This window comes from Chenopodium album, chromosome 8, assembly GCF_948465745.1.
Source record: "Chenopodium album chromosome 8, dcCheAlbu1.1, whole genome shotgun sequence".
In the NCBI taxonomy this organism is placed as follows: domain Eukaryota; kingdom Viridiplantae; phylum Streptophyta; class Magnoliopsida; order Caryophyllales; family Amaranthaceae; genus Chenopodium; species Chenopodium album.
This window is the reverse complement of record NC_137841.1, coordinates 61,684,366-61,695,725: the sequence shown is the minus strand read 5'-3', so window position 1 is coordinate 61,695,725 and position 11,360 is coordinate 61,684,366. Positions and strand designations below refer to the sequence as shown.

At 33.1% G+C, this 11,360-nt stretch overlaps 1 protein-coding gene across 1 annotated transcript; it reads left to right on the top strand.

Annotated features, from left to right (window-relative positions):
* Nucleotides 1-1,192: 1,192 nt before the first annotated feature.
* LOC145641932 (elongation factor 1-alpha) lies at nucleotides 1,193-4,273 on the top strand. The gene is made up of 3 exons (XM_081692962.1): nucleotides 1,193-1,293; nucleotides 2,486-2,966; nucleotides 3,080-4,273. The coding sequence occupies exons 2-3, from the start codon at nucleotides 2,505-2,507 to the stop codon at nucleotides 3,959-3,961; spliced, it is 1,344 nt and encodes a 447-aa protein (XP_081549088.1). The 5' UTR covers nucleotides 1,193-1,293; nucleotides 2,486-2,504; the 3' UTR covers nucleotides 3,962-4,273.
* The last annotated feature ends 7,087 nt before the right edge of the window (nucleotides 4,274-11,360 follow it).

Sequence of the window (11,360 nt, the reverse complement as noted above, 5' to 3'; positions counted from 1 at the left end):
GGTTTTTGGGGAGACACAAATGGGTGTCTACACTACCCATCCCACTATTTTATTTATTTAACTTAAAAAAAAATCAATAACTAGCCATCTCACTATTTTTTTATTTCTATTTTTTTTTGGTATTTTTTCAAGGGACTACTAATATTTAGTTTTTTTTTTTTTACTTTTTGAAAACACTACTAGAGCACTGATGCAATAACCCCTATGTGACTAACCGAGTAACCGATCATCAAAATAAAAAAATGTACAACACGCTTCTTGCGTGACAGGCTTCACCGAATAATTGCTTGTAAAAAGATCAAAGAAACTCCTAGAACACTGATGGAATAACCCTATGACACTAACCGAGTAACCCCTATAACACTAAACGGGTAACCTTTAAAGATTTGACAAAGTAAACCCCATAATAGTTGGCCACATTGCATGGCCACCGACATATAAGAGTATGCCCTTGTTATTTTGAGATTCTGAGCGGAGCAGAGAACTTCAGTAGAGTAAAGCAGGTGTCAGCAGTGCATAACAAATGTCAACAGATTATTAATACTCAGTAGAGTAGAGCTAAGTAGGGTTCAGTAGAGCAGAGATCACATATCTACAACGGATCGCAGCTCAAAAAAATAGGGTCTAAGTTACAACATCAAAATCAACTTTCCATATTATTTACATACTTTTTCTTATATTATAAATTTAATATCTTTTTATTATAATATATATTTCGTGTATTTTGTACAGTGCATCGTTACACACTAGTAAAAATAAAAATTTAGAAGTATGAAAAGGCTATCCAAGACTTAGCCTCTAAGTTTTAAAGTGGAATGGGCTCACCCAGTACATCTGTGACATAACAAGTTAACTACCTTTGAATCTTTGATGTGTAAAATCCTTTTCAAGTACTTTACAGTCAAAACTTAATAATAATAAAAAAAAAAGTACAAACCAACATGGCATGCACCATTATAGTAATTCAGGCCCACAAAATCTTAATGGGCCTACTTTACCTCTACCACAAGGTTTCCTCAAATGAATACGGGTCAACCCGAAAAGACAACCCGATTCACATCAGAAAATCTAGGTGAAGTGACCTAATTATGTACTTATTATGACCTAAAAGTCCTAATTATGTGCACATTGTCATAAAAACAAATGCAAATAATAGGGGCAATTTCGTCATTTCATAGACCCACTTCATACTATAAAATCCGTCATTTTCTCAATAAACCCTAGTTTCTCTACATTCTCTCCTCTAAAATCTCTCTCCTCCATTTTCATTGCGGCTAGGTTTTTTCACTTGAGGTCCACTCTCTCTCCTCCATTTTCTCTCTCTTCTATTTATTTTTGTTGAATTTGTTGTTGATTGATTGTGTTTTATTTGGTAATCTGGTAAATTGTTCATGTTTTTTTATTTGATTGTTTGTGTTTTATGCTGAATTTGTTGATTTATTTTTGTTGCATGTTGAGTTAATGTAGTTGATCTGTTGTTATGTTCTTCGATCTGATTGATGGTGTTTGTGTATGTGATGTTGTATTGGTTTACGATTGATGCATGTTTTGTTGAATGCATGTTATTATTTTTACTGTTCAATTGTTCATGAATTATACACATAAGTTTTTTCTGATTTGAGCTTTGATTGATGTATTTTGGCATTAGATTAGCTTTAATTTGATCGATTTTATTGATATTGATGTATAACAGATTTAAATTAAGGAGTTTATATTGATTGTATGTTATTACTGTGATTTTTATCGCGATTTGTATTATAATTTGCTCAATTGGTAGATAAATTGTTTCATGTTATATAAATTATAGGCAGATCTGATTTTTGTTGGAGAATTTGGGTGATTTGCTTCATGGTGGTTGAGTTATTATTGTTAGATGCGTGAAAATAATGAATACATGGTATATAGCTTTGTAGTAGTCAGTGTCCTCAGTGTTAGATTTACAGATTATAGGTATCATGTAAAAGATCTTACTTTTGTATGGGACTCGATAATCAATCATAATAAAATGTAATAGTGGGTCTCAAATTGAATAATAAGATCTTTGGTAGTATGATAAATTATTTTGTACAGTACATTTAGCTATTGTTATATATCTAGTGGTATAGTTAGGCCTTTTTGGTTTGACTAGGCTAATTGGTATTGTAGTTTAAACTTGAAAGACAGTCAGTTTAGCTCAGTTTGGTTGAGAAGAGGATGCAATGTCCTCGAGTCAACAGTTCAATTCTGGTTCCTCACATATGGTTTTTAATTAACTGCTATAGCTATATTTGCTGATTGGTTGAATTCTACTGGTTTAATCGTTCAATGTATGTGGTAATCACTTTTTGCTCTCATATATGTTCACTTTTCCAATTGTTTATCTATGAAAGTGTTGTATGAACTTGCTTATTGGTCCGCCTAAATATCATCTTAGATCTGCTGTATGTGAGTGGTTGACTCTGTTTTATAAAAATATTGGTGCTGAATGTGGTTGTTCTGTTTGCAGTTTAACTTGAGATTTAATCATGGGTAAGGAAAAGATTCATATTAGTTTGGTGGTCATTGGCCACGTCGACTCTGGAAAGTCAACCACCACTGGTCACTTGATCTACAAGCTTGGTGGTATTGACAAGCGTGTGATCGAGAGATTCGAGAAGGAAGCTGCTGAGATGAACAAGAGATCATTCAAGTACGCATGGGTGCTCGACAAACTTAAGGCCGAGCGCGAGCGTGGTATTACCATTGATATTGCCTTGTGGAAGTTTGAGACCAACAAGTACTACTGCACCGTCATTGATGCCCCCGGACATCGTGACTTTATCAAGAACATGATTACTGGTACCTCCCAGGCTGATTGTGCTATCCTCATTATTGACTCTACCACTGGAGGTTTTGAGGCTGGTATCTCCAAGGATGGTCAGACCCGTGAGCACGCTCTTCTTGCCTTCACCCTTGGTGTTAAGCAAATGATCTGTTGTTGTAACAAGGTATACTTCACCCTGTTTTATTGTTATGCATTATATTAAACCTCTCTGATTACTGTTGAGTTTGTGTTTACACTGTTTGCCCTATTCTGATAATGATCTGTTTTTTATATTAGATGGATGCCACCACCCCCAAGTACTCTAAGGGTAGGTACGAAGAAATCGTTAAGGAAGTCTCATCATACCTCAAGAAGGTTGGTTACAACCCAGACAAAATCCCATTTGTTCCCATTTCTGGGTTTGAGGGTGATAACATGATTGAGAGGTCCACCAACCTTGACTGGTACAAGGGACCAACCCTTCTTGAGGCTCTTGACTTAATTAACGAGCCAAAGAGGCCCTCAGACAAGCCCCTCCGTCTTCCACTTCAGGATGTTTACAAGATTGGAGGTATTGGAACGGTGCCAGTGGGACGTGTTGAGACTGGTGTGTTGAAGCCTGGTATGCTTGTTACCTTCGGTCCTACCGGACTGACCACTGAAGTTAAGTCAGTTGAGATGCACCACGAATCCCTTCCAGAGGCTCTTCCTGGTGACAATGTTGGGTTCAATGTTAAGAATGTTGCTGTCAAGGATCTCAAGCGTGGTTTCGTTGCTTCTGACTCCAAGAATGACCCTGCTAAGGAGGCAGCCAACTTCACTGCCCAAGTCATCATCATGAACCACCCTGGACAGATTGGAAACGGTTATGCCCCAGTGTTGGATTGCCACACTTCTCACATTGCTGTTAAGTTTGCTGAGCTTGTTACCAAGATTGACAGGCGTTCAGGTAAGGAGATTGAGAAGGAGCCCAAGTTCTTGAAAAATGGTGATGCCGGTATGGTTAAGATGATTCCCACCAAGCCTATGGTTGTGGAGACTTTTGCTGAGTACCCACCCCTTGGTCGTTTTGCCGTGAGGGATATGAGGCAGACTGTTGCTGTTGGTGTTATCAAGAATGTTGAGAAGAAGGACCCAACAGGTGCCAAGGTGACCAAGGCTGCTTTGAAGAAGAAGTGAATGGGTTTTCAACTAGCTGAGGGATTTGAGGCAGATTATCTTTGCAGTTATGAGTATAAGAACTTGTTTTCCTTTAGTACTTGCTTTGTGTTATTCCTAGACTTGTGTCGTAAACTTTTATGGCCAGTGTCGTCTGGCACCTATTCTCAGAATTGGGTGCTGGATCGACGGTGGCGTGATTTTGGTCTGTGTTAAGTGTCTTAAAAAACTGTTGTCATATACCCTTTGAGGTACCCTTGTTTCAGAAACTGCATCTGCCATTTTCAGTTTAAAGTACTTTCTCAAGAATCTTTCTTGCTGATCTTTATTTGAGATTTTAAGCCCCTGAAGTTTTTGCTGTGTAGTTTTGAAAATTTTGTGTGACATTGCTGTCTTATGTTGTACGCCATTTATCACTATTAATCGTCGGATGATGAATTTTCCATTTAACGGTCAGATGTGTTCATATGTAATTTGAGAATTATGTTCGTTAGCAGAGGGTCTATATTTAGTTAAAAATATTTATACTTTAAGTAAAATAAATCACGTACTATTAAGGAAAGCACAGATTAGTGGATAGTGACTAAGCGTCACTTTTAACTTTACAAGCTATCTTTTCTCCTTTCTATCTTTGAAGTGCTTTAAAAGTAATCTAAGTTTAACTAGCTTTTTGGCCCGTTCAATGCACGGGTGGTTATTTGAGTTAATTACTTTCATATGTAGGTATGCTTTTATATGCAGGTATGCTTTTATATGAAGTAATTGTTTTATTTCTAAAACTTAAGAGAAAAAAAAGACTCAGGTAAAACTGTGAAAGAAGATGGAATTTATTTAGATATATATACTTGAAGATTGTAAGATATGAAAAGATGTATTGATTTAAATAGAATTTAAACTCTAGGAGATGAAAAGACAATTTTTATTATAACTCATATGTTTATGTAATGTGTACTAATTAATTGAATTTTATTTTATTATGGTGGAAATAACACACTTTATTTTCTTACTTGAATTTGCAAGTTGTAGAATGCATAAAGATTTAAACATAAATATTAAGAGAGGTGACATATGTCATATGGGGTATTGAGTGACTTGTAATGCCATGTGTCATATGAAAAATTTGTGGTTTGTGTTTTTAAATACTAAGTATAGAAGTATAGATAGATATAGATTTTCTACAATTAGCATTTATACTGTAAATCACTAAATCGCATCACCAAAAACAGAAGTTAACAAAAATTAAATGACGACACAACAAAATTAAAAGCGTCATTACAAACTATAGTACGTACTATTGAACTTTGAAGGCAATTCACATAATCACATTAGTTTAATCGTATCGTTAAACCTTAATGGTACGGTTAACCGTTATAACGGTTACTAAAAAATAAGAAGCGTAACCGTACCGTTAAGGAACATTTAACCATAACGGTTACCATTTTTTAACGGTACGGATATCGGTTAACCGCTAACCATTAATTAAATTGTAAATCAATACTTTTTTGCTCTTTCAATAGTTCTAACTCTAATATATAATTTAGTATAAACATTAGTTGGATACAAACCGATAAAGATTGTTTAGGATTAACTTATATAACTATATATATTGTTTTTTCTAAAAAAAGTAAATAAAAATATTGTTTTTTTTTTTTTTTTTTTTATCTTGACGGTTAACCGTTTATTCAAAACTGTAACAGTTAACCACTACATTTAACGGTTCGGTGAACTGTAACCGCTTATTTTTAACGATACGGTTAATTAACCTATTAAATATGTTGGTTACATTTGTTAACGGTTACTGTAAACGATTACGGTTTTTTTTTATACATCCCTACTTTGTATCCGATCCATAGATCATAGAGTAAAAAAAAAACTACGAATATAAACAATGCAAAAAGAGTAGAAATGAAGGCTTAAAACAAGGGGAGTACTAAATACAGGAAGAATTTTACCTAAATGCATAATAAGTTAATTTTAAAAAAATGATTATATTCCAATTTTGCCCTTGTTTTTATTTAATTCTTTACACTCTTAACAATATAATCATCCCTACCGTTATTTAACCTTTTATCCTATGTAATATTCAATACTATACAAATTGATGGACAATAATGAAGTGCACTATGACGATTTGTTTGAGGTATGAAAATTATGTGTTTTATTTTTTTTTTCCCCGTAAAATCTAATTTATAGATGAACAATCAAACAAAATAAAATTTCCATATTATACAATTCTATTCTAGGACATGTCAGGGTGTCGGGATGTGTTTTCGGGGATCAACGATACCCCCGGATCAGAATTCCGGGGGTCAACAGTACCCCCCGGATAAAATTTCCGGGGGTCAACAATACCCCCCAGATCAGATTTCCAGGGGTCAACAATACCCCCCGGATAAGATTTCCGGGGGTCAATATTAATCCCGAAAAAAAAGAACGAAATATTATACAATAAGAACAAAATTACACATATAAATTACCTTAGATGGGAGGAAAAATGAATGTGAAATTTGTGGGATTAGCAAAAAATTTCGGGATTAGCAAAATGTCGTGGGATTAGCAGAGGTAGATCGTAGAAATGGAGAATTTTTTAAGTTGAATTTTATGTTCAAGTTAAAATGATATATTGAGTTCTAAAAATTGAATAAGGGTATTTTAGTCTTTTATTATTTTCATATAAATAAATAATTCCTACATTTAGGTTATTTTGTACTGCATTTAGTACTTGTGTAAAATAAAAACATTTCTATGAATTTAATTAATGAAAAAAGATTAGAGTGCAAGAGCAATTGAACCCAGGATGCCTTTCTTTAATATAGGGCTAGAAAGACATATAGACATGCCTTTCCTTAATAATGTGGATCACGTTTATATTGTTAAAAAGTGATTTATTTACTGGAAGTTTCTTTTTAGCACTCGATGTCCCAATCCATTCATATCTTTTCGATGGAAAAGTGAAATACAAGTAGAATTTTGGGAACTCCAATTTTTTATTTGTTTATTTTGAGTTAAGAGTAAAAAGGAAGGCTTAGAATTGGTAAACCATTGCGTAAGTAATTACTGGACAATGAGCTATAACTTGTACATAAGGTTAGGTCCAATTTTTTTTTTTTTTTGGTGCAAATGAGGGGCTAGACCCCGAAAGAAGGTTAGGTCCAATTTTACTTGAATTGAAATTGACATGTCTAATCAAAGTCTACCCATTAGTCTAATCAATTGAAAAATGACCAATTGACTTAAATTACAACTACTTTAGTCCAATTCTTATTTTGTATATATGGAGTTTGAATTTCTTTTATTTGATAAAGTAAGGATAAGTTTATCCCTAGTCTTAAGATGAGTCTTTAGACAAGTCTTGAGCAAGATTTTAGCAATAATCTCTATCAAGACTACATATAGTCTTGAGATGAGTTTTGGATTCTAAAACCCATCTTGAGACTATACAAATGGACAAAAATAATTATGTTGTCCAATAGTGAGTTGCCAACTCACAATATTAAAATAATTAATAAATATATAAATAAATTAATGTTATAAATATTAATTGGATAAGTAAATCTGGAGTGGGTCTTGGAATAATGTGTAAAATTGGAGATTGTATGAGTCTGAATAATAAAAAAGTAATTAAAAGTTAGTGAAAATCTGACGTGGCAGAGTCTGAAGTATAGGTCTCAGTCTTGGGATAAACTTACCATAAGTTCATTTAATAATAATAATATATATATATATATATATATATATATATATATATATATATATATATATATATATATATATATATATATATATATATATATATATATATATATATATATATATATATATATATAAGCTAAACTTTTAGCCAGGTGACGAGACAGCGACACTTGGCGTTCCAATTTTTCGCCAAGTGTCGCGCCACGCAGGATAGAGTTATATAGAATTAAATTTGTAGGATAAAAAAGTTGGTTTAGAATTCTATTTTCAATCAAATTTGAATAGAATTTTAAGATAAAATTTTAATTTAGAATTTTATTTTCGATAAAGTACCAATGTTTCATATGTACAATTAGGCCACAAGACAACATTGTATAGCATTTTAACTTTTCTCCAAGTGTCGTACCACGTTGGATAAATATCGGTAGATTTTGTAGAAGAAAAAAAAGTTAATTTAGAATTCTATTTTCAATCAATTAAATTGAATTATAAAATAATTTTATCTTAAAATTCCATAATCAACCCGGGCATCGCACGAGGCACAAAACTATATATATATATATATATATATATATATATATATATATATATATATATATATATATATATATATATATATATATTAAAAGACACACCAACAATGACACGTGTCATCTTCTGGTGTGTCCTTAATATATTTTTTTAAAAAAACTTTATAAACTTAAATATCTATCATATCTTTGTATAAATAAATTCATATATTAGTAATTACTTTTTAATATATAATGACTATTTATAGTAAAAAAAATAAAATGATGAATATATATTTTTACTTAACATAGTTGGTGAATGAAAAATTATCATATTTGAAGAAAAAAAAATGCCATCAAAGTTCAAAATAGAAGAAAGCTATATAATATGTATTCAAATAAGATAAAAAAATATACTCCCTCCGTCCCTTTTTTACATTCCTGTTTGTAAAAATTACACGAAATTAAGGAACTAAGAATAAAACAAATAACAATAAAACAAAACACAATGGGAAGTACAAAACATTAAATGATGTCTTTGAGTAAAACAAAGATAGATTAATATTTAATGATGCCATATAATAAAAAAAAAAAAAAAAAAAAAAAAAAAAAAAAAAAAAAAGGAGCAATAGCATGCTCCTATTGGAAAATTAAGAACCAATAATATTCATCTAAATTTAAGAGTGAGAATAGGAAAGTAAGAGTGAGAAAATAAGAGTGAACATTAATTACAAAACAGAAAAAGAGGGATAATTTGGGATATTTAGAAAAAAAAAATACTTATTACTAAAAAAGGAAAAGAGGAATGTAATTTTGGAATACCCAAAAAAGGAAAGCAGGAATGTAAAAAAGGGACAGATGAAGTATATTTTAAGTAGCTTGTTTGAGATTAAAAAAAAAGATTTAAAATTAATATTCCGTGACAGAGATTGAAAAACCGTGTATGACACGGGATCTAACCTAGTATAATATTAATGACTAGCATAGACCTAAGCAGCTAAGCTTGTTTTTTAAGGATCAAGCTTATTATAATCAAGCCCATTATCGCTAAATCAGCCTATATTTACACAACTACTGATTTACCCCAAATCAATTCAAGAAGTACAAATTTGGCACATCTAATTACGCTTTTAAATACTTGACATGTGATTAATATAAGCAATTTTTTTCTCTCTCTACTTATTCACTCTAGAAAGTACATTTCTGATTGAGCGGGGTGTTCCCAGGATCATATCAAACCCTAGGGCAACTTACTCTTTCTCTTCTGTAGGCTAACTAACATCTTGAAGAAGATAATTTTCAACTACTCGGGTTATCCCTAAAATACCCCTCTTTGTGACTTAAAGATTATTTATGTTCTTGAAACAAGCTAGCTAGTTAGCCTAACTAGGATAGAACATGCCAAACAAGCTAGCTAGTTAGCCTAACTAGGATAGAACATGCCAAAAACCAATATTTCTAATGAACAATGTTCTAAGATGGTAATGTTAACTAGATTAGTTATATAAAATCGCAAAAGATGGTACCCATCAATTATGATCAAATTTTATTTACATTACTACTATTTGTGCCTTTACACATTTTTTTTCCAAGTTGCATGATACTAAATTACTAAGGCATTATTGGACATGTTCATCTTATGGTGTATACCCCAGCCTGTCTGCGTACATTCGTAGTCTATACCCCAGTCGGTCGGCATGCATTCGAAGACATTTTAGTATGGTTTATGGTACAAAAGTTGTTAAGAAAATCCCATCAACTTAATTCAAAATAGAGGTATTATTATGTAGCATCATTTTTCTATATATTTCCCTTAGACAAGTACCTTCCATGAGTAATTGAATGACATTCAATTATAGCAAAGAAAGTAGTGGCACTTCATTTTAACCTAATTTTTGGACAAGATATTTAATGACAACCTTTCCTCTGACATATTCAAAACTATTTTCATGTGGCATTTATCGTCCATCTACCACCCTCATTACATAGAAATTTTACACCCAATTTTTTGTCAAACAATGAAATAATGAATTAAGGTTTGGTAATACACTTCCGGCTCGTGAAGTAGATATAAATTAAGCTAAGTAATGTAAGTTAGTATATATGATCCATGATTACTTCTCGTCAAAAAAAGAATACATGATTACTTCTTAATTAGGAAAATAAAATGAATAACTAAAAGTGAAGAAAACTTCATACACCAATCTTAAACGATAAGGAGGACAAAATATGTATTTTCTCTGTCCCATAATATAATGCTTAAAATTTTCCTCAATATTTTAATATAACTGCCATATACATCTTAACAGCCATACAAATGAAAACATGCCCTACACAAAGAGATCATTACAGTGTACTTATCCAATTATAGGTCGACGGTGAAGTTGACTAAACAAATAAGGAACCAATATCAATATATATCATCCAGTTCCTAGATTTTGACTTAATTAAATTAGTTTTATGTGTCATTTATTGTTCCTACAATAATCCCAACGGTTCTACGCGTACCTCACCAATAGCAATTAATATCCCTAATACAGTATTTTAGCCAATTGTTACACCTTATATATAACTCACTTTCTTCACTCTTATGATAAAAATATAAAAATCTGAGCTTAAATAAAGGGGCTCACATTTTTACACATAATTTTCCACGAAAAGTGTTGTATTTTAATTAAAGTCAATGGGTTTTCCTACAAAATGGCCTGTTGTAACGTTTTTACTAGTTAGCATTGTGCTTAGTTTGAGTGTAGTGACATTTGGAGATGGTAAGCTAAAGACCGAAAGATTTGATGATGAAGATTGTGGTTTTAGGTGTCGTGGTCCAAGAGGTGGGCCATTTGGCAGCCGTGGGAGGTGGGGTGGACCAAGAGGTGGAAGATTTCATGGTCCAGGGCATTTTGGTGGGCCGAGGGACGACCCACGTTTTGGTGGTCCCGGTAGAGGTGGCGGTCTTGGCGGAGGAGGTGGTCTAGGTGGTGGTGGTGGTGGAGGTCTAGGTGGTGGCGGTGGAGGTGGTCTTGGCGGTGGTGGTGGTGCTGGTGGAGGCTTTGGTGGTGGAGCTGGAGGTGGTGCCGGAGGAGGTTTAGGTGGAGGTGGTGCCGGAGGAGGTTTAGGTGGAGGTGGTGGAGGAGGATTAGGTGGCGGAGGTGGTCTAGGAGGAGGTTCTGGTGGAGGTCTAGGTGGTGGTGCCGGAGGAGGAGTAGGGGGTGGTACTG

Coding starts and splice junctions, on each gene's coding strand:
- LOC145641932 (XM_081692962.1), top strand. CDS start 2,505: ATGGGTAAGGAAAAGATTCATATTAGTTTGGTGGTCATTGGCCACGTC. Junction 2,967..3,079: donor TGATCTGTTGTTGTAACAAG/GTATACTTCACC, acceptor TTTTTATATTAG/ATGGATGCCACCACCCCCAA.